We start from the raw sequence: 24,453 nt of genomic DNA, 5'->3' as shown, positions 1-24,453 counted from the left end.
AATACTCCTCTAAAGCAATTTTTACTAGATGTGATGTAGTAAACTAACTTTAATGCAGAACAGTGCAAAATATCACTGATTTCCCAGAGCACATTCTTTATAGCACACAATTTTGAAAACATGCATGAGTTTTCACATTAACATCCATAAACACTCTTGTGCATAAAAACTAAAGCTGTAGAGGATCTGGTTTTTTAACTTGTGGAAAGCAAAGTTTATACCTCCCGAGTAGCTTTATATTTCTGTTATATGTAGCAGATTCGCAGAGAGTTTTTGTAAGTTTCCATGGTAAACTGATCTCTTTGTATAAAGGGTTTATCAGCTGCCCTACCCACTCACCGGTAATTGCCCTCAACACCCTCAAACTTTGTTGTGTCATTGTGGGACAGATTTACACATGAAAACAGACTGTGCAGCTTTAGGATTTTCAACCAATTTCAAATGGAAATTCACAGCTACTGAGCAGCTAAGTAATAAAACTGAAGTCATCAGAATGTTGCCTGGTGGTGAGTAAGTATCAATGACTAAAGTGCATAGCTCCAGGAAACTGCAAAGTATAAAGGAAAAAAAGCTAATCTTAAAAACATGAATATTTGACAAAGACACTGATTTTCAGACAATTTAAACACCCAGAGCTCTAAGAGAAACGAGACCAGAACATTTTAAACATGTCAGATAAAGCATGACAAGGAAAAAATTATCTCAACATAACATTTTTACTGGTTTGGATGACATACTCCCAGTTCGCACAGGTGATGCTGATTGCTTTTTCTTAAGCCTCATAAATTTGTGTCTACCTGAAAAACACTAATTTTTAAAAACAGGAAGCTCATCTTTTATGGTTAAAATTGAGGAGTGTATAAAATGCCTTTTAGCAGCAGTATGTATTTCCTTTAAAAATACTTATACTAGGAGAGGAAATTTTCTGTATTTTTCTACTGCACATTTCAGGTCTCCTTATGAAGAGTTCACTCATTTTGCAGCTTAAGGCAGCGAGATCCAGGATAACCAAGCAACATACTGGCAGCATCGCTGCCCAGAGTTGGAACACAGTCCTGCAAGTGAGACTCTTATGCAAAGCAGAATTTCCTTAGAGGATGGTAGAAAAGACATGCCTTTTGTTTTCAGCGTTTTCATTACATGTGGACCCTTCATTTGGACCAAGTTTATCACCCTCATGGTTAGATCAAAAGGCTTTGGCATCTCCAGAAGTCTCCAACCCCTTGCTTAATCCCAGCAGTGAGATCAAACAACCCAAATGTAAGTGGGGTCCTACCTAACCACAAACACTTTTGAAGTCCACACAAAAAATCTTGAGGTGGTGCAATTAAGCTCTTGACTTATCAAGTCATCACTTCCAATGCCCCATCATTGGAAGTGTTCATGGTCATGCTGGGCAGGGCTTTGAGCAACCTGATCTAGTGAAAGATGTCCCTGCCCATACCACAGAAGTTGGATTAGATGGTCTTTAAAGGTACCTTCCAACCCAAACCAGTCTATGGTTCTACGATTTTAAGTCCCCATAAAAATCCAGAAATTAGTTACATCATCTATGCCATCCAAGGGGAACAACCTGGTCACGTATTTCAGAAAGTGAGAAGCAAAGCTCGTTCTAGCCAAAAGCAAACCCAGAGAAGGACAGAGGTGAAGGGACGTAGACAGTCTCTCCCAACACACCAGCGGCAAGCACAACATACTGCCATTTGAGTGGTTCCATTCCCGCTCTACACTGCCCAAAACCAGGCAGGAGCTACAGGTGCACACACATCTGTGAGCAAATACTCCATCCACAGCAGCTACAGGTGCAACCACAAGACAAGCTTTCTCTAGCTGCAGAAATGCTCTTGCTGCCCATTTCTCAGACTGCAGCTTCTTACCTCCACAGCCTCACCAGTGACACAGCTGCAGGAGGGGGTGGCTGCTCTGCACATTGAATGACTCGAGCTATCTCTGCTTGAAGTCCATCTCCCTCCTGTGCCAGGACAAGGGCTGCAGTCAATCTCAGGAGCCAGGTGAGTGAAGCAAAGCCCAGCAGAGGCATCTCTGTGACTGAGGGGATGGCTAAATGCAGTGAAGGGGCAGGAGAGAGCAATCAACATGCTCCCCTTGGAAACCATACCCTGAATTTAGCTAATCCTCAATATGCATGGCATCCTCCTCCCTCAAAACACCAAACTGACCAGAAGATGGAAAGATATTGTTGTATTTCATTTTGCCCCTCATACTCGCACAAGGCATGACACTATTGGTTGGGACACCACCCTGAGCCTTCCTAAAACCCTAATTATTTAAAGTCATCAACAGGCTCACAGAATTGCTGGACCTTTTCAAACACAAAAATCTCCTCAGGAAATATCTGCAGAAAATTCTTGCAGTTAGACCATATGAATTTACCACCACAAGGAAAACGAGAAAACCATCCTTGTGAGTGCTACATTTGCAACAGTTAAACAAGAATAGAGGAAAGCACAGTAACAGAGGAGCAGTGTTATTTCTGATATGGTAATGAGCTCCTATTGCTTCTTGTCAAATTACAGTCATTATTATTACTAAAAAACATTAATTAAAATTTACTGGTCATTTTCAAGTAATTTTACTGAGAAGGAGAAAAATTATCTCAAATTTCAGCCAAATATACTGAACTTTTTTCTTGAGTCTGCTATGGATCCATGAAAAACCAGCAGTGATTAACAAGCAGAAAGAGGTATTAGTTACATTTTGATTAGAATGGAAAACAGATGTGTGGTGATTAATCACATTCAAGTTAAAACAAGGCCACCCTGGAGCAATGAACACAGGGTTAGTTCTGGCTCCTTCAATACACCTGAACATGCATCAGGTTACACCTCTGTTTTCACAACAGAATAGATACATTATAGTAGGGCAAATGAGACCTTTATTAACCCCTCAGAAAATCCAGAGCTAAAACTATATTGAATTTATACTAGTACATGAGCCTGTTGCTGATCACCACAATCATAAAGAACCTCAACAAAAAAGGTATATGGAAAGGGACTAAAGTTTTTCATTCTCAGCTACTCAAAGCTGATAAGAGGAGTTTCAGCTGTGAAGAACTGCCAAAGGAGCATCCAAGACTGACTGAATGATAAAAATAACAGATGGTATTCAGTATAGAGAAGTAGTTAGGTGTTAAAAAAAAAAGCCCAAACTTTCCATATAATTAAACCCTTCAACTGAATTTTATCACTCAGAATCTGTCCAGTTCTGTAGCAACTCTGCTTTTTAACTGTTCCAGAGCTAAATTATCATGGGAATTATTTTTAAAGGAATACAAATTGAAACAGAAAGCATCATTACAACACTGTTTAATGAAACTGTGTACCTGTCTTTTCAATATTGGGTACATTTGAGGCCCCCAGTCTCAAATGCCATACATAGCAGAACTGGAAAAGGTAGACAGAACTGTTACAAGGATGATTAATGGCAAATAGTCGTTGACATGTTTTAAGGAAGCATCACACAGTGAAGACAGTCCAGCTTCCAAAGGAGGAATGGCCACCTACATCATTCATAAATCCTTTACAGGTATTTCCACCCTGTAAAGAGATGATCCAGAGAAAAGGTGGAAAGAGAAAAGAAAGAAACAGCAACTGAGCCTTCAACAGAAGACTGAAGGTGAACTGGGAATCCTTTTCCCAATACAGCTACAGGGTATCAAATTAAAGTTTCAAGTCCAAAAATAATAAAAAAGTGCTGGTACTTCACCCACAGTGCAGTTGAAGTGCTGGAACTCATACCTGTGATATTTTCTATGCAAATAGTTTGAAGGGTGTCTGAAGAGCAACTGGGCAGGTTCCTGGAAAGAGAATCCACGGAAGAAAACCAGCTGCAGAGATACCAGCTAGAAGTCCCTGAAGCACAGAACTGTGAGAGGCTGCAAAGCACGCTGGTGGAATACTTGCAACTCTTCTTATATTCTTCAATTCAGCAGCTGTTAGCAGCTGTTGAAGAAGAAGTGGGGGAGTAGGGAACAGGCCTGGATGGACCTTTGATCTGATCCAGCAAGGCCATTTTGTTCTACAGCCCATTTGTGATTCATTTCATGCTTTCCCACTCTCTGTAAGAGGGAAGATGAAAATCTTTCAGAAGTTATCCATTGGGAATAACCTATTTCTGGAAAATAATCCTCTGCAAAATAAAGCAAACACCTTCACAGTTTCTTTTGATCATGCAAGATAACATAAATTATCTCTCCACTTACTTGCACTATACCTGTTGGCCACATGTTCTTATAAGCCTGTATTTCATTAAAGCACAATAGCAAGACAATGTACACACACACCTTCCCTAGAAACAGCTGCTTCCCGGGGATGCTCAGAGTTATTTCCAACTAAACTATTACCTGTTTATTTTTTCAAATCTGAAAATCCATGCTGCAAGGTTTGGGTAGATTATTATTCTTTCATCTTGGTTGCTAGGAGTTAGGAAGCATTTTCATTTACTTTCTTTTTAGAAAACAGAGTAAGTTTTCATGCTTTTGTCTCGCTTGTTACCAAGGAATGCTCCCACAGATCCTGCCCCTAGACTCCCTGCACACCAGTCACATTGAGCTAAAAGGAACATTGTAATAGGTTTCAGAAGATAACTACAGAGAAAGTATACTTAAAGTTGGCAACAACAACCAAAAATAATAATAATTTTTAAAAAAATCCAGGTTGGAAGTTGCTAGAGCTAGAAGCAAAGTATTGAGTGTCTAAATAACCAGTGTTTGTTTTGCAGATGCCCAGAGGTGTTCATTCACTCCCTGAAAACATGAGTAGCACACCACAGCCTTCCTACCTGTGCAGTTCAGAGCAGCTAAAGGGACAAGCAGTAACCTAACTCAAGAGGGCATGGGACTGAACCTAAGACTGAGAGGACTGGGCTATTCACTAACAAGTCATTAATGGAAAGCTTCCGAATCAAAATGGAAAATAAATGCCCATCTTTAGGAGAAGTCATTCCAAGAAATTTTCTTGTATTTGACCAAGGCTGTCAAGGAAGCAAGCCTGAGAAACATAATCCTACTTACACCAAAAAGAAGAACCAAACAGGTCGCTCACAAGTCAATGAAAAGAACACAAACACTGCCTTGTTCCCCAGCATGTATTTTGTTCAGTCTGATTTAAACCCCTGACAGCCACAAGGAAGCTGCCTGCTTTATCAGCAAGAGGCCTGGGAAACTTGGGTTCAGGAGGAAGAAGCCAAGCACTTCCTCATAACATCAAAATACTTCAAAGCCCTAACTGGACATGGTGCTCCAAAATGGCAAACACACACCTGTGAGCAAATACTCCATCCACAGCAGCTACTTCTATTCAAAAATTAGAGGCTGAAAAACATAAATATAAGAGTTTCTCTGCATAATTTTGATGTTACTTAACCCCAAGGAATTAATGAAAAGAAAGGGCAGGTGGATAGGAATTTTGGCTCTCTGTTCAAACCATGCTACTGTTTTATTTCCTAGAGAGAACAAGCTCTCCCTGATAAGAAGTACTAAGGTTGTAATACACTCTAACATTCTATTAAGAAGGTAAGAAAGAAAAGTGAAAAACAATGTTATCATGCATAAACTAGCACAAAAAAAAAAAAAATAGTGATACAAAACCCCAGGACATCTGATGCAGTCACTGGGATAGTTGGGTCACTGTAATGCCCACTGTGACATTGTGTAATGAAGGCAGAATTGACAGGTGAAAGTCACAATTTCACTATCTACCAAGAAGCCAGTGTGAAAGGGGTGACTGCTGACACGTGCCACAGCTGCCTCTGATAAGGTATCACATTTAAATGCCCAGGACATGTAACCTCCCTGAAAACAGATCCCTCTTTTTCTCAGTGGAGAGAAGGCAGGTATGGCTGCAGCCTGTGACAAGTGACACAGGCTGCCTCCTTCTTTTACAGAATCACAGAATGGTTGGGGTTGGAAGGGGCCTCTAGAGATCATCTAGTCCAACCCACCTGCTAAAGCAGGTTCACCCAGAGCAGATCACACAGGAATGTGTCCAGGTGGGTTTTGAATGTCTCCAGAGAAGGAGACTCCACAACCTCTCTGGGCAGCCTGTTCCAGTGCTATGGCACCCTCAAAGTAAAGAAGTCTCTCCTTATGTTTAGATGGAACCTCCTATGCTTCAGCCTGTGCCCACTGCCTCTTGTCATTAGGCACAATAGGAAACACTGAAAATATATTTCCAGCTGCAAGTTTAACACCAAAGTACATCTGACCTGACCCTCAAAGGGAGGAATGGGTGAGAACCTATGGGCCTGGTGCCTGGGCTGCCCCATCGCCTGCCCCGGCGCACCCGTCAGCAGGGCCACAGGGGCTGACAGGCAGCCACTGCCTCTAGAAACGGCTGGCTATGTAGCATCGGGCTCAGAAGGAAAATCAGGCAACATGAAAAAGTAACAGCAGCAACAGGACAGACACAACAAGAAAAGAAATCCTCTTCTTCAGCACTGGCAGCTCAGCAGGTAGCATAGCAGGCTCTGTAGTGTGGGAAGCAGCTCACTTGCATCAAGGAGTGGCTTGTCAGAAACAACATGCTGGAAACCAGGGTAAAACTGTAGCTTTCTCCTTCTCCTGGAAAGGGATGTGCCTGCAAATCTGATCTCCAGGAAACAGCCTGGTACAAATTATCAAAAAAGCACCATCTCACTGAAGTGTAAGACTGGTGCTCCATAAGGATAGAATGGGCCCAATGCTCACCTCAAACCATCTTACAGGAGATAAGAATCTGCCCAAGAAAAGACACTTGTGCTTCAGTGTCCAGAATTTCTGCCCAAGTTCTAGCAAAGTGCTTGGGCACTACCACAGAGCATGCACCATCTCCATTTGCTTCTGCCCATATGATGGGCCTTGGAGCCAGAGGTACCTCATAGCCTGAATCCCTAAAACTTAACTGGCTCTTACCAAACTTCATTCCAACACAACTTCACAGCAGTTACTCCAATACATAAATTTACATGTATAAACTACATATTAGATCCTGACAGAAACTAGGAAAAAAATAAATCAGTGCAACTATTTTCAGAACTTGGCAAAGAACCAGATTTCACTAAAGGCTGCTGTCATGCAAGAATGACTATCAGGACTCTGAAGACACAAACCAGAAAGGGGACAACAGAGAGTTCACGTACCTCTCAGCCCAGCAGTTCCTCTCCCTAATCTGTTCCCTTTATGGTCAATGGAACAAGAACAATTCAGGGCAGGAACATAACTGAGATGTTCTGAAGTGCCCTCCAGACAGACTGCTCATGACAGAGAGAGCCCAGAAGCCGACACAGACACCAAGCCGCCTGCCTGGCGGGATAGGGGGCTGGCAGGAGGAGGACTCATAGCAGTGATACAGCAGTAAAGCTTCACCTAGGAACAAAGTTATTTTCCTACATGCACCATGGTTAAGAGAAACTCAAGCAATAAAATGAACTACACCTGGGTGCCTTGAAACTCCCTGTCAGCTGAATTAGGCTTGTAAGGTTCCTGCTCCTTTCCTGCAACAAAGAGAAGGAGGAGGATCTGTTTTTTTTCTTCTTGTTGTTGGGTTGTGGGTTTTTTTTTTTTTCTTTTTGTTTGGGTTTGTTTGTTCGGGGAGGTTTTGGGGTTTGTGTTGTTTTTTTTTTTGAGGGGGGGGGTGTTTGTTTTGTTGTTGTTTTTGTTAACTTGGCACTGAGAATAGAGGTTCTTAGTCTTCATAAAACAGATGCAAATAGAAAAATCCTTGCTCTGTGTAGCACATGCTTTTTTATTTGCAATTCTGGTTTGTTTTTTCCTTACAGGGAAGTGTAGAAACTGCTTGGACGCTTCGGTGTGTGGATTGCTTATACTTCCTACATCCTGGGACAAGCATCCCCAGTACCTGGCACCCTGAGCTAACAGGCAGCCAGTCAAACAGGTACTGTCAGCTCACAGACTTTGCATACTCTTCTCTTGTACTAACCTTTGGACAAAAGCACAGTGGGGCTTTAGGGATCATCCCTGTGGCTCCCTTTTCCCAGGGTACAACACCCCTGAGTGTTACAGTGCCTATTCTGACAAAAATATAAGGAGAGTTTTATCACTCACTTTTTTGGGATCTCATATTTTTAATATTTTGAGAATTAATAAACACCAAAGTGAACAACATATGGCAGAACTCCTTCAGAAGGTTTTAACCCAAGTCTTTCAGCATGCTGTTCCATATGATGCTGGACCTTGCATGCAAACACACACACATTTTCTACAGCAAGGTTTTCCTCAGTGCAACACCAAGCACTTCAGCATGACAGAAGAAAAAATAAGTAGAAAAGCCTCCTGATGTGTTTCTGATGTAGTTGCAGGGAACCACTGAGGCATGCTCCTCTAAGCAGCAAGAGGCAGAAAAGCAATGACAGCTGGCTGCTGTCTTGCCAGCATCATCACCATCCTCTCCTGCCCGGAACAGCTTGCCTGGCCCCCACACACTGCAGAATGAACTCTGCTACTAAAAGGGACAAGGAAAACCCCGGCCCACAGTCATGGGTGAGATCAGTCCCAGACCTCCTCCCATGCCCAACCTGCTGAGAAGCTTTCCACACTTTCAGCTGTCCGTGTTCCACACAAGCAGTAAACAAATCTCGCCAGTGGCATCTGATGCTGAACAGGCTCTTAAAGGGTGGGTGAACCTAAATTTAGGATTATGGAAGAAGTAACACATCCAACATTTATATTTTTGTCCTCAGCACATCAACAAGTTAACTTGATACACCAATTTTAGATATTCTGAAGTTATAACTGGCCCATAAAGCTGAAGAGCAATTTATTTTTTGAAGCACACAGTTTACCAAAACACTCCTCCTCATGTTTTAATAGTATGACCAGAGCCAAATATTTAATGTCTGAAAGGTTAAAAGAAATCTGATATATAACGTCACACATACCAGACTTGTCTCAAACTGCTAAATATGAATTGACATGGCTTGTGACATCCTACTACTCACAATAGCATGCTGCTCAGCCACAGTAACTTCTGCTGGGGTTTTAAATTAAGAGGTTGTAACTTTATCTCTTTGGAGCCTAAATTTTTACATGCCTTACTGAGTCTTAAACGGGGAAAGAAAAGAAAAAAGAATGAAAGGAGATGTCAGTGTTAAAATACAGATGCTGCACAGAAAAAAAAACCCCAACAAACAGAAAAGGGCAGCTCATGATTAGAGTAACACTTGAATACATAAAAAGCTGTGAAATAAAGGAAGTCTCCTACATTATGTAATATTTTATAATGCTTACAATATTGCCAATAAAATGCCCCCCCCCCCCCAAAATATCCCATCTCTCTCTCTCTTTTCCAGAGATACTACTCTGTCCTCAAGTTCATCAAGTTCATACAAAACCATAATGATAATGAGAGCTGGGATTCCTCCACCACTGATGGCCACATCTGATTGTAGCATGTCCTGATTCTTAGAGGCACATTTGATCTAAAGATTTCTGAAGGAATCATAGCAATATTTTGCATTATAGTACACATTTTCTTCTTGACACTGGGTGGATTTGTTGAATACCTCACAAAAAAAGTCTTATAGAAGATAACATATGTTACATCAGGGAACTGAGCCACCTATTTAAATAAAGCTCCTCAGTCTTTGGAGTAATTTTTTTCAAGAAAGAAATAAAACGAAAGGCAGCCGATTTACAAATTGAAACATCTTGATTTCTACATAAATAAAAGCAGCTGCACAAGAAAAAGATGAAAAGAATATAAATGAGAGATGAATAGGATAGCTGAAGGCAAGGAAAGAACAGTACCCATTATTTGGATGCCACGATGAAAGCGATGATTTCTTGACTATTGAATTATGAGATAGTGCATTTAATGTTACATATTATAGTGAAAAAAGTTAATAAACCAGATGAAAAAAAATCAGTCCAACAGTGTCACGGAACCACATGTATTTTATATCACCTTCCACTGTAAGATCATTAGTATATCAAAGCAAACTTTGTCCAAACACCTTAGAACATCTCAGGGAAGCAGGAACTGTATTTACCCTAATTCCACATGAGTAAAATCAGCATCCCTCCAACTTCATTACAAACAAACCTAAATCAGTGGCAGTGCCAAGAATGACATCCCAAAGAAATACCAACATTTGCAATTCCAAACCCACAGCAGTTAAATAGTGCCTCCTAATTTATCTTCCAGAGCTTAGGTGCTTAATCTTGTTTTATTGATGCATGTCCAACAAGTTTTTCAGGGTAAAGAGAGAAAGGACATGTGAAGGACAAGCGTTGCTGAAGGGGAGCTTTGCACCTCAATGTGGACCTGTAAAATCTGAGTTATCCAGCATCATGGCAGCAGAACAAGCTGACGAGATTGCCTTGATCACGGCATTTTACAGCTCTGAAATCAGCGTGTTCTCCTCCAAATGTCTCCCTGCCCCAGCTCTGATACACAGAGACTTCTCAAAACTTTTAACCACAAATTGCTCCCACAGGTCACGCAGGACCGACCTCAGCAACATTTGCTCTAGAATTCCAACAGGAACACCTAGAGACAATTCCTAGGCTGCACTTATTTTTGGGCAAGTATTTCTCAAAATCTACATGGGAGTCATTCAAAAATGACTAAATCATCTATCAAAATAATCAATTATTTGCTTGCTTTTATTTAAAAAAAAACAACAAACACAAACAAAACATGAAGACCTCATCATAGTAGATACTACTGTTGTTACCAATTATTTCCAGAGTGGTCCATTAATGGACAGTTATAAACAGTTTAAAATGTTACCAAATTCTTCTCACTCCTCTCAGAGGTTAAACATACAGTGTGCATTTCTCTATAGATTACAAAAAGGTAGTAAAATTAGTCCTAAAAATAGGATCATGACTACTTTAGACACGAAAGCAGACTGTAATATGCAAAGAATAAATGCATTACTGTATTTTGCTAGATTTTTTTTAGTCTTCAAAAAGACAAGATTAGACTGCATTAAAAAAAAAAAAGCACTATCCATTTAAAAAGAAAATCCATATATCAGTAATAAGGTACTTTTAATTCATTTTAAAAAATATCTGAAACAAGACTAAATGGAATTGTGTTGGGAGTGGGAAGGAAAGTATCATACTACTTATTTTCCTTCCTGGCTTTATAAGTAGATAGCTTTCTTTAAGGTACCACTGCTGATGACTGATTCTTTTGTTTGTTCAGAAATAGTATTTGTTTTAAATCTCACTATGTTTTATAAGTCAAAAGTAGATTCCTTCTACCTTGCAAATTTTTACATAATCCTAAGAGAAGGGAATTATTATCGAAATCCAAGTTTTCAGAAAGAAAAAAAAAAAGGAGGCTATACCAAATTCTAAGACATTTCACTCTATTTCTGCAGTGCTACCCAGTATGAGTCCAGTCAAATAAGCTCTTACATTGTAACACAAAGCTTCCCAAGATGAGAAAAGCATCCCAATGCACGCTCCACAGCAGTCCTTTCAAAGCTGGACCAAGCCCTTTTAAGACAGAAATCGACCGCTTTACAGCAACAGCCCACTGCTAATAGAGGCTTTATCTGTTCTACAGCTTCTTCGTTCTTCCTGATGCAAACCCCATTTTAAGGATTGTAATTTAAAGGAAATACACAGAGACAATTCTTGGAAATTTCCCTGCATTGTATCATACACCTTCTGCAATCCTAGAGGACTGGCCCAGAGGTTTCTCAATGAGATCACAGAAGGCAAACCACAGGTTATGGGGAAATACCATGGCTCATCCCAGAAAGGAGACTGACTAAAAGCGTGCACAAGAAATACAACAAAAGTCTAACATTTCAGTTTAAAGAGGTGTACGTTTTTAGAGCAAAACCACAAGTTATTTATACAGATTGATTTCACAAGGCAATCTGATCTGGGGAACAGGGGATTTTACTTAGAGCATCTGTGTTCCACATTCTCAGGGAAGAAACTTTAAATAATCCTAAAAAGCTGAAAAAGCTATTTTTATCATAGCCTTTGCAGCTATTTCATGTTTCACTCAAATTGAAAGAGAGCTGAAACAGATATCTTCAATCACATCTGGAAGCAGACCCCAGTACTGTGTGCACTGTCTTAACTAGAACTCAAATTATTCTATTTTTAAAAGCCTAGCCCTTAAAAAAAATCCCCCCAAGCTCTGGCATTCCTTTTCACATTTTTTTCAATTTGTGTGATGTCAGTTTACATCTAATAAACATGTTGTTTATTATCTTCATTTAAGCCAGGACTTTTACCAAGCTACAGCAAGAGTCATATGAAGCATATCATGATTACAAATCCATAACGCATGCAGGATCTCTGTGCAGCACCATTAAATCCATTAATCACCGTCTTTTCTGTCCCAATTATGCTAAGCAATTTCAACTCACCTCTCTCTCTCCTGTTACCATCAGCGCAAAGAAGGCAAAACCATAGTGCTTCCGACAAATTCTCAAGGCACCTCTTTTGTTCCCTTTAAATTAAATCCGAATCGGTTGCACGTTTTGCTGAACTGCTAATGCTCTCCACATGTTCCCTGAAAATGTTTTCTATTAGGAATGCCTAACACTGAACAGAAAACTGTAAAATGCCCTTCAAACAATCCAAAGTACCTCTTTTTCTTGAGACTTTAATTTGAACTTATCAGTTACTACTTGCCTAAATGAAGAGTTCAGAGAAATAACCTAATGCCACAATTAAGCTTCCTTTAGGAAATATTTTTAATTAGACTCTTAGTATATTCAGAAACCCCTTCACTAAAAAAGCTGTTTGTTTTAAATTTAATAAGATATCCATTAAAACACACACACACACACCCACAAACACAATCACACAAAGAAAGTTTTTGAGAAAGAACTTGAGGAGCTTCACAGTGTCCATGGCCATGAGAACACTACTCCAGCGCTCAGCACGCTGCAAACACACGTACAGCAGACAAATGCAACACAATAACGGTATTTGTATGGAGATGCGCTGAGACAGTACCAATAACATGGGTTACGGGCACAAGTTTACCTTTGCCCTCAGAGAATGAAACACAACATGGTTTCACGTGTTTCCTTAACCAGAACTGCACTGTTTTTTCTACACATCAATACTACATGTATAAAACACCAAACCATGTTTTCTTCCCCATTTCTGTCTGTGTATCTTAACTTCTCTGTAACAAAGCACCAGATACAGATATTGACTCGAGACATGACTTCGTCTTCAGGAAAGCACTGTGGTTCAACTTGGGAGGAACTTGCATCTCAAGCACCTGGAGGGACTGGTCCTACAAGAAGGTGCTATACATGCATAAATAGTTCCAGGACCTAATCATATCTGCTGTTATACACGCAACAAGTCCACATAATGGATAACAGAAGGGAAAACTGTACATGGAAAAAAGGACTAGCTGCATAGTTCAGCCATTAAAAGACAAATAAAACCAGCTGGCTTCTACTAGGCTCCCAGTTACAAGTAGCTTACAGTTTCCCTCAGGTATCCTGGAACAAAAGGAGCTCAAGAAGATATTTATAACTATGTTTCATAAAAGATAACAAGAGAGAGGATGTCAAAGAGACAATCCAAAGAGCTGCATGGAAAGGCTGGGTTACCGGTGCTAAGACTACTGGTTAAAGTAGATGCCTTAAAACAGAGGCTAGAAATGGCTGCCATGCCACATGTTGTATCCCATCCCTGGGAATAACCCACTGTTGAGCACCCATGGAAGGATGGGGAGAGCGGGCACGCTGTACATCGCTTAAGCACCGTGACCCAGTAAATCTGCAACTATGTTCAAAAGCCAATAGAACAGGGTTATAAAAACAGCCATAACGACTAAAAATGAAGCTATATTATATGGTTAGCAAGATTCTTGCAGTAATATCCTTGTACACTGTTTAGGGACCTAGCTGGCTCAAGCTGTGAAACTCAATACGCAGAAATATCTATGCAAATCATTATTTTTAATCTATAGGGAGATAAAAGATAGACTTTGCATAAATACATGAAAGAGCTTAACCATTCAAAACCATAATTTTATAATGAAAAACAACAAACAATTGAGGTGTGGTGTTTGGCTGATTTTTTTATTTGTTTGGTTTTTTTGGTTGTTTGGTTTGGCTTGGGGAGGTGGGGGATGCTGGTTTTGGATTTGTTTTCTTAATAGTAAACTGACACAAAGGAGAAGTAAAATTTAAAATAACACCTCGCAACATTTGCTGACCTTCCAAGCAACAATACTCTGAGCAATCCCATGTCAATACATTTATCCAGAATTATATCAACCTTCGTTATTTGCATTCTTCTTGTGTTACACTGTATGAACACCTGAAGCTTATGTCAAACTTCTTTTAGCAGAATCACTCTAAGTCACTGTCATGGGTCCCTGTCCAAAACTCATCCTCAGTATTGAGAGCAACACTTCTGACCTCCCATCACAGGCATAAATGCTTTAAAAGAGAATGTGGGACTCGAAAATTTAGGATAAATACTGATATGTAAGAGCAAATAGTGCATTTTACCTCAGAGACCACCTGAGATTTTGAGAGAAAACTACCAAGAAGCAATGAACAGACAAATGAAGCCACAGGTACAGATAGAGCTGTCCAAGCAAGAACACAGTCAATAAACCAAGTCACTCTCCAGCAAGAGCAGAGCTTTGAAGATCTTTAAAACTCCACTATCTAAGAGTTGCTCCAAATAAAACCTTGCATTTAGTTTCAGAGGCTAAAGTTTTCAGCACTGTTGGTGTTCTCTCTGTAAATCCACATCCCCGTTTACATTGGACTTTATCAAGGCTTCAGCTGAGCTCTGTAATTGTTAAATACATAGAAATTAAAAATACATTAAGACACAAATAAATACAAACAAGGGAAGTCCTACAGCTGCCAAAAATACCAGAAGGACTTTTCCCACAGGGTATCAACTCACAATAAATCTGATTTGAATAAAAGGTCAAATTTGACAGATTGTGGGAAAAACACATTTGACACTATGATTAAAGGATTGATCTTCCTCCAGTAGGGTATTTTAGTATCAACAGGTACAAAACTACATCTATAATTTTCAATTAGTCATGTTCTACGAACAAAAGTGGTTTCAGCAATAGTCTTCTAATATAAAACAACATTGTAAGTATTGCGGTTTGTATTAAAACCACTTATATTTTATTTATGAAATTACTTTTTAATTAGTCCTAACAACTTAATCGGGATCAAGCCAAGGCAGGAAAAGAAGTTGAATGATATTCAAATGAAAACTTGTTCCTCTACGCTGCAAGTCCTTAGCTTGAACATAAGACAAAAACTCAAATTGAAAGGAAAAAAGAAGAAAGTATGGATGCATTGAGTGAGATGCTTGGGTGACTGGTATGCAATAGGGCAGAAAATACCATTCGCTAGTAACTTCCACACTCAAATTATTAAGCTGTATTCCTTCCCTGCCATGCTTAAAACCAAACAAACCCAACTCACTTAACATGGGACTTGCTTCTCAAGTCTCATAAAATATCAGCCTATATCCTATTAGGATATATATCCTCTGACACTAAAGCTCAATTAATTCCCTGGAGATATGAAGTCACTAATGATTGAAAACTTTATCTGGACATCTGAACATAAATATTTGTGTATTTGCCACAATTTAAAAGTACAACACATTAGGGAGGAGAAAAAAAAAAAAAATATTGGTCCAACTTGCAAACAGAAGAGTTTATGAAAGGAAAGCTATTTTCTTTACAGCCCACCCCTCAGCTCTTCAGAGCAAAGTAAAACCTTGAATGCAAGGATGAGAGGGGGCTCTGTGGCAAGGGCACCATGGAACAAACCACATCTTCTCATACAGCACTCCCAGCTACCTTGCAAGCTACTTTGCAGAGTCAGTAACATTGCTAACCACAATGCTTTCCAATGATATTGTGAAGACTGAAAGAAAATAGCCAAAGCAAAACAGTTTTATTCCACGTAACACCATCTCAGATTGCTCTAGCTCCTGGCTTCCGCTCCAAATACATAACCCATCTTTTAACCTCAAAACCTAATGCTTATATTTCAAAAAAGACGTTAACAGGCAGCTGATGCAAAATGACACAACAAATGAAGAGAAGTACTCACTGTGACAGTGAAACAACCCTTCTGTTCTGTGAAAAGTTTAACTACCAGGCACAGGTCACCAAATGAAGCCAGTACTAAGAACTGCAGAGAAATCCCGACTCCCCTAATCTATCGCATCCCAAAATAAGATACATTTGATATGCAGAAATGAAAGAGAAAGGGAACTACATTACATCAAGCTACAGACTGAAACAAAAGCTTATCCCAGAAATCTAAACTTCAGCAATGAGTTTGGAAATTAGAACCAGATCTTGCATTTGGCTTTTCTGCCTGCAACAAACCAAGCCAAAAGCCCATATCCAAACACACCTCCCGGCTCTAGGAGTTTGAAATCTGGACTCCAGTTTTGCAGCCTGACTTCCACTGTACTCACCAATGAACACATTACCGATGCCAGAGAGTAACAGCACCTTCATACACGCTTTCATACAAGAACAATTAAAATACATGCACAGTAACACACACCTAAATGCCCACAGTGAGGCTGAACAACAGATAACAACAAAGAAACCACGTACTGAAGCTCAGGACATGGTGTGCTCCAGTTCCTCGATAGCTGGAATCTGAACCAAAATTTTTTACACAAAAACTGTTTTTACAAAATCTCAATCCAGGAAACATATGAAATCTTGTCTTGCTACACTTGTCTGTTTTGCCAAAGATATTCCCAGACCTAACAAGAACAGGCTTCTCCAAGCTGTTCTTAATTTCATTCACATTTATAAAATCAGCCGAGCCTTTGCTGCGTTGCTGTTTCTCCTTAACACGCAGACCTGCTCTACTGTACTTCCTCAAGCCAATGGTAGTAGAGGAGAATTTGTTCCAGTGTGAGGCAGCCTAGAGATCACTCTCAATGGGAGGTATTCGAGGAATTCTGTAGGTTGCTTATGCTCAGTTCCAATTCCCAGAAAGGTTGTTTCATAACATGTCCTGAGGGCGGGGGAAAGACGTTTAGTTGCATTTAAAGACTGAATCGTCCAATAGAAGTAGCACTGCAGAAAAGATATAAAATTTAAACTACCTCCCCCTCCTTTTAAGAAAATTATCTATATTCCAATATTTCAGCTATGATCTCTTTAAACAAGACCAACTACAAGCTAAACATGACGATGTTGAATCTGCTACAGAGAAGTCAAAAATAAAATGGCAACTGTGGCACATACACACAGGATTGCTTTTATTTTTTTTTAAAGCAGCCACCCATAACATCTAGCATCTAGAATATGAGCACTAGCTTTGCCACCAACACTCAGTGAAGCACACTGCTCTGCAGAACGCTGGAGAACATATTAATGCCATCATAGCACATCAGCTTCCGTTTATGCAACCTTAAAGCTTTTACAGCACGTGCATACAAGACTTTTTCTTGTGACAGCATTGTTTTAACCAAGGTTTTTAAGGCACTGACACTGTCATAATGACAAATACGCAGCCACGATCTGCAAGATGTGAAGTAATAAACATTACAGACTATTAAAATACAGTAGTTAGCTGTCAGTCAACAACTCTTCAGATCCCCTTCCAAATTCAGAACACAGTCTTGTTCAGGCACACACAAAGGCTGTGGCAAGACAGATAATCCAAGATTCTCCAAAGCGCCCCAACCATCACACTTCACTATCAAATTCTATACTTTGCTGTTTAACATACTTTAAGAGTAATGTAAGTAATATAAGCTAATTTTAGCATGCAACAAACGCAACGAAGAAATCTATTTATTTGCCATGATGCCTAACTTGGAAGACAGGAACCCTGATTCATACTCTCCAGATTTGCTTCTCAGGGATGGATTCTGTTTATTTGCTCTCTTTCAGGCAAGTGGAACTTCACTTACCAATGCAAGCATGGACTCTCACCGACAGCTGGGTCCTCAGAATTATACTGTGTTTCTTGCCCCTCCTAAAAAGAGAACAGAAGAGAAATATATAAGGTGCAGGGAAGAGGCAGAGGAGTTGGGAATGAAGGAGTAAAGTTGAGCCTAGGGAAAAATGGGTAGGGAGTGGGGTGGTGGGGGAAGGTATTACAAGTTATGTCTTTGTTTCTCATCATCCAACACTATTTTAATTGGCAATAAATTAATTTTTTGCAAGTCAAGCTTGTTTTGACTATGACAGTCATTGGTAAGTGATCTCCCCGTCTGTATCTCAATTAATGAGCTTTTTCATGTTACTATCCCTCTGTTCCACTGAAGATAAGGAAGGAAGAGAACAGCTGGGTGGACAGCCCACCACAAGGACTAGAGATCCCTATTAGAGAAGTACCAAGTGATGACAACACATTTTGATTTTCACAGAAATATTTTGAAGCTAAGCATAGTAAAGCATGAAAAGAAATTGCAAGGTCAAACAAGAGGTTTCTTACACTTTCACAAGTCTGCTCTTGTACCCTAACAGGTCTTGAAAGCACAAAAAAAGATCTGGTTTTCATGCAGCGAGGCAAAATTGAGTTTTCTTTCACTCTGGCACTGTCTTGATTTCACCCCGGTCTTAAACAGAATGACTGTCTCAATTAGCTGCTACATTTCTCATTTGTTCTTCAGACAAATTACTATTAGATGCATCTTTTCAACCTAGACAAGAGCACCATTTTTGATTTCTAGGCCCTCCACCCACAAACTGCCACCAGGACACAGCCAGCACCTGGGCTTCTGCACCAAACCTGCTCATTTGATGGAAGGCAGGAAAGTAAGAAAAGCCAAATGCCTTGCATTTGTACAGCAGCATATTCTCACTCTTTTCTCTGAAACTATACATGCAGTTCTTGGACAACCAGCTCTAGGCAGCCCTGTTTGAGCAGGGTGGTTGGTTGGACCAGATGACGTCCAGAGGTCCCTTCCAACCTCAACCCTTCTGTGATTCTGTGAATTTATCATATGAAAACATGCAAGAAGCAAAGATGTTTTTAGAACACATTCAGATGCAGCTTAATTTGTATCACGTGAACCCTAGACCCACTTCTAGATACAAATTCAAAACCAGCACAATGTTCCTCAGTTATATGAATTACAATTCTGCTGAAAGATTTCAAGGCCAACCCTTTTGCACAGACACTCAGCAGAATTTCCCACTGGCTTTAACTACCTCAGAACAAACCCAACTATTTTCCAGACAACAAAGGTTCTTCCCCACTTTTCTATATTCTTGCCCACAGGTGTTTGAGGAACAAAAATATATTTTCATTTATTTCAATAAGAACAGAACATGTTTAATACCAACTCCCCAAAAAAATTTGCAGAGGAAAGCAAGTCAGTGAAGCAGTGACAAATATTTCAAGAAAAAAAAAATATCACTTCCAGAAGAATGTATTTAAAAACAAACAAACAAACCAACTCCACCAGACAGAACACACCAGACCCACAAATTAACCACCTGAAAAAATGTGAAACTATGGTACCTGGTAATAAAGGACTCAATTCCAGTTTCAGAACAGCAACTTTTCTCTACAGGTTTAAAAAAAAAGAATCTTAAAGTATATCAAAGTCTAAATGAAATTGTTCTTTGAAAGGTCTGCTTGAGCAGCATTAGGATAAATCAGGAAAGCTGTGAACTTAATGCTGCAGGTGGTTTGTAGGTCTTTTGAAGTGCCAAGCAGCAATATGCAGTTCTGCCACAAGAGTTTCCTGCAGTCTGGATTTCAAAGTTTCCTGAAGCAATTCCAGGTTTAGGACTAAGTCTCTGCCCACCTACACTCCTCCCGTTTATTCACTTGGACACAACCTTCGCCTGCTCTCACATCCTGCAGATTGACAGTGGCTGCCCCTTCCCACAGGACTCCTCTGGAATAGTTAATTTGCCAAGGGCCTGAGCAATTTTTGACAGAGTAGCAAACTTAAAATAGTAACATGAGCTTCTCTTGTATCTCCTCACTTACACAAGAGTTATAGTCTACTAGAGTACACTGTACTTTTTTGAAAGAGAATAAAATAGAGCATTTCTAAACCTCTCCCCCTCTATTAGTACCTGAGACAAAAGGAAGAAATCTCTCCTATGGAAACAAAACAGGAACAAATCTGGGATTAAGGTCTCCATCTGGGACAAAGGACGACTCATTTTCAGTTTCCCTGTAGCCACAGCTTCCCTGCACATTTGTGAGCAAGTAAGGCAGAACTCCACAGAGGTGCCCATGTGCCACATTAAAAGCCAGACCTCAGTTACTCTGAGGACGCGAGTTTAGTTTCTCTGTATCTTGCATCCCCCATCTGCAAAACAAGGACTGTGCCAACTGCCCTTCTCCTGCTTCTCATAGGACTTGGACCTATGTTGAGCCCTTAAAAACACTGATGACACTGGAGCACTGCAAAGTTCTCAGAAAAGGCTGACACAGGTGATTTTAAGGGGTGTATAGACTAAAAATTAGTAGATGAGAGGGGCAAAAACAAACAGTTGTTTATTACTATGCCATTATTATTCTTCAGAATACAACCTACAGTAAAATATTACAAGTAGCTGTAAATTTTATCTTTCTCTCTGAATCAAACACTTGACCAGAAGAACAAGACTTCAAAAATAAGGAGACGACATGTAGCGACAGAGACATCCAGTTCAATTTCTAGTTAAATTGGTCTCCAAGCAAATATACCTTCCCCTCCCCTCTGAAAAACAGATTGTTGACTTATAGGGAGGAGTTTCAATTATAAGAAAGCAAAATGTATTTGTTACTGAAAGGAAAGCATGGACATTCTGCGTGCTGTGGCCTCACAGGTGGCCCATTGCTCTGCAGGCTGCCCACGACAGTGGGAGCAAACTTAATTACAAATTTACTCAGACCTTCTCTGAGCAAGGAACACCAACAGATTTTGCAAGCCCTGCCAACCTGCATCACCCATGGGTATGCCTCCCACTCTGTGCTCTCCATACAATTTCTCTTCTCTGACCATTGTGTGACCATACTTTTGCTCCTCTAAACTACCAGTTGGGGAGAAGAAGAGGAGTGAGGCTTAAGACTTTCAGAAAAACATCAGCTAGACATCCTCTATAGCACTGGAACATGAGGAAAAAACAACATAACAATGGTACAGAAGAGTCAGCACATATATGACTATTAAAGCAAATGCAAGATCCTTGGGCTCCACAGCAAGGCTGACTAGAGAAGAATAAAACCACACTGCAGCCTGAGCTGTGCAAACCTATATGTGAACACCTCTGCCCACAGCCACAGAACAGGAAGAGAAGGATATCGATTTTCAGATCTTGCTGTAGGGCTGACAAACACATACAAAACCAAGAAAATATTGTATGGCATTACACAGTACCAGCATATATTTCCTGTGGGAGCACTTGGAACCTGCAAGTTTGAGGTCCATCTGCTTATTCCAAGAAAGGAGAAGAAAAATGAAAATGAGGACCAGAGTACTATGGGAGAAGAGATCTCAGGGAGGTAGTGTTGCTATGAAAAAGCAGGGATTACAAAAAGGATCATGAAGCCTGGAGTACTTTGAATTACAGGCACTTCCAAAAGATGATCAGCCAAGACCCCAGTAAACTAGGCTGCGAATGCTCACATCAAGAAGCCTATTTTATGGGCTCTGAATCAGGCAGTATCAGATCAGCCAGGCATCAGTTTACCTTGCCCCAAGCCCCTCTCGAAATAATCAGCAAAGCAAACATGCTGGGTTACTGATTCAAGCCAAACCAACACCATGGGTTGTTTTCTGTTTATCCCAAAAAGGGCATAGGCTGGATGAAAAGCAACCTCAACTTAGTAACTTTAAAAATGTTTTCAGACTCGGCCAGCATTTAAAGCCAGCCTAACCTGACAATTTATCCTATAATAATTTTGCATTTACTTCTGCCTGATGCAACAACCTAACTGTTAGGAAAACCCACCTAGCACAGACGCTGCTCTTTGTGGAAAGCTGTCAAAGTACACATGCTTAACACATGCTTCATATTTTGTTACAGCCTCTCATAGTAATCAGGTTTCTTGGTGGACCATCAACCTTCTCCAATAATCACATCCATGTTTTTCAGGAGTAGTAGCTTAATGAGAACAGCATTCAACAACAATCCCTAAGATCAAGAAGAAGCCACGGACTCCCACAAGAGCAGCCTGAATAACCACATGCAACCAGAAGCCAATGTGCGGCAACAGACACGCTTTATCTAAAGCGCATTATTTTTGCAACTGGCTTTCACATTTTCATTTCAGCACCTATGCATTTATACCTTCACTTGCACACAGTTTTCAAGGAGTGGAAAATGCTTCTGCAATGGGTTATTGCCCCACAGTCAGTCACTTCATGGTTTAAGGCACTCCACACCAGCAGTGGAAAAAACAACTCTTCCTTGTTGAATGCATAAGGGATGAAATTTTTGCCAGAGTTCAAGCACATGAGTCTATCAGGTTTGCCCTGAAAAAGATCTGCAAGCCAGCACACACACAGAATAAGGCAAGTGTTTCTTAACCTGCTATTGATAAGACAGCAAAAATCCTAGGCTTTGATTTTAAAGCTGTTAAGATACAGTTAAGTTGCAGTTTCGATATAATATGCTTCTCCTCTCAATTGCAGGCTCAAAAGATGCAAAACAATAAAATTCTGACATTGAAAGAAAACATTGTATAAAAGCCAAATCTTTTGAAAGGGTGCAAGAGCACACTCATGCATGGAGAGAGGAATTAAGAATCTCTCTGAAAGTCATCTCAAAATCTTATCCAAACAAATAACCTTTTTGAAGTTCTTCACAGATCATCATCCAACAATCCAACTATCATGTTCAAGTTCATGTTGTTCCCATTGAATAATGGAAACAAAAGAGCTCAGGAAATAAAATACATTTTTTAAAAGTCTTTTAAATGCCAAGATTCACCTCCAATACACTTTGAATAGCTCACAGCACTAGTAACCCTTTCTGGTAAATGACAGGTAGTTGGAGGCAAACGCACTCATTTTAAAATGAAGTCAGTAGGATTCCCTTTCTTACCTCAGTTTTTTCCATCTAAAAATTTAGCATGAAGTCAGAATGTGTCTGCATCCTGTTCTTGCGATACATTTGCAAGTCATCTAATTATTTATCATAGTGGTTTTACTCAGAGCATTCCTGGACCATAACACACTTACTGAAGAACCACCATTTGACATGAGTAGATAAAAAGAAACAGACTATTCAGATGTCCATTCACACTTCATAAAAAAATAAAAATAATTAAAATTTGACTAATCCAGGTAAAAGTAATCCCAACTGCATATTCCCTAAACAAAAACTGAGCAAGCAAAATCTTGCATATTACCAGTGTAAACAACAGTATGCAAAGGAACAAAGTATGCTGAGACTTGTACAAGATTTTTCCCCTGTGGATTATTCCAATGTCATGGTCTCTGTTTGACAACGTGAATTTAACAATTAACTGCCTTATTCTCTGCTAACAACCGATATACCTTGCAAAACGTTACATGCAAATGCCAGTGAGAGGATGAGTACCATGGGTGACAGACCTTTGCCTATGTAACTCTGCAAATAAGGACAATATACAGACTGTCACTGTGAGGTGCCAGGCTTTTACACCCACCTACTCTTCCTAAGCACAACATTTACCAGGTAGAGTTTCCATCTTTTTCTTCCCCTTTTTAAATGGAAAATAAACAGGATGGAAGAAGAAGAGGGAAGAACACAAGAAACTCAAAAGGGTTGAATAAAATATTCAAGAGATTCACCAAGTATGCCTCATAAGCCACATCAATAGTACCTAATTATTTATTACTAATGTATTTTCAGTATATGTCGGTGAACGTCTGGGTGGAGACTTCTGTGTACCTTACCACAAGGCAATGATTTTTGCCAGAAGACAATGAATCACTTTCACATACTGCAAAATGAAGCAAATTGAAATGGGGGAACATTTGTTCCATTCGTCCTTTTTAGTAGTTTCTGTGCAAGCAAACATCAGAAGCTGGAAAATCAGAATCCCCTTCCCACCCTTTTCCCCTTCTTTCTGAATCATCATGCTGGTTATTTCTCAGTTGTCAATGGCTCAATTTCCACACATTAAAACAATTACCTTCTAAGAGCTCCTAAAATATTTAAGGGCTTACTTCTGCCTCTCCAGTCAGTAAGTGACCATTTTTCAAGAGTGTTCCTTAATAATGAACAAAGCTGTGTCCCTTGCCACTCCAAAAGTTCAACCCATATATAATTGTTTTCAGCAAGAAGTTTATCCTGTCATTTTGTGAAACACTGATGGCATCATCACTTCAATCTCCATCATATATTTTTGCATTAAGACAACACAAACTTTATGAGCTAGCAAATGGTGAAGAGATTTGCATTAGTAGTGCTATATTAACGATGATATTGCTTCAAGGTAAAACACAAACAAGAGGCTTATTTTCTCACTTCTTTTCAACTTTGCATCACATTCTTTTACAGAGATGACGTGTCACTTGACCAGTGCTTA

At 39.8% G+C, this 24,453-nt stretch overlaps 1 protein-coding gene across 14 annotated transcripts in view; it reads right to left on the bottom strand.

The window, feature by feature from the left end:
- Positions 1-24,453, bottom strand: part of FHOD3 (formin homology 2 domain containing 3) — a 385,520-nt gene that overhangs the window by 315,712 nt on the left and 45,355 nt on the right. For all 14 annotated transcript variants that reach the window (XM_065052812.1, XM_065052801.1, XM_065052803.1 and 11 more), the window contains exon 3: positions 17,897-17,961. In XM_065052812.1, coding sequence (XP_064908884.1) covers positions 17,897-17,961 — 65 coding nt within the window. The remainder of the gene's footprint in view (positions 1-17,896; positions 17,962-24,453) is intronic.

This window comes from Columba livia, chromosome 2 (genome assembly GCF_036013475.1).
Source record: "Columba livia isolate bColLiv1 breed racing homer chromosome 2, bColLiv1.pat.W.v2, whole genome shotgun sequence".
NCBI classification, from domain to species: Eukaryota; Metazoa; Chordata; class Aves; order Columbiformes; family Columbidae; genus Columba; species Columba livia.
Note: the sequence above shows the minus strand (reverse complement) of the source record. Positions and strands in the feature narration are given on the sequence as shown.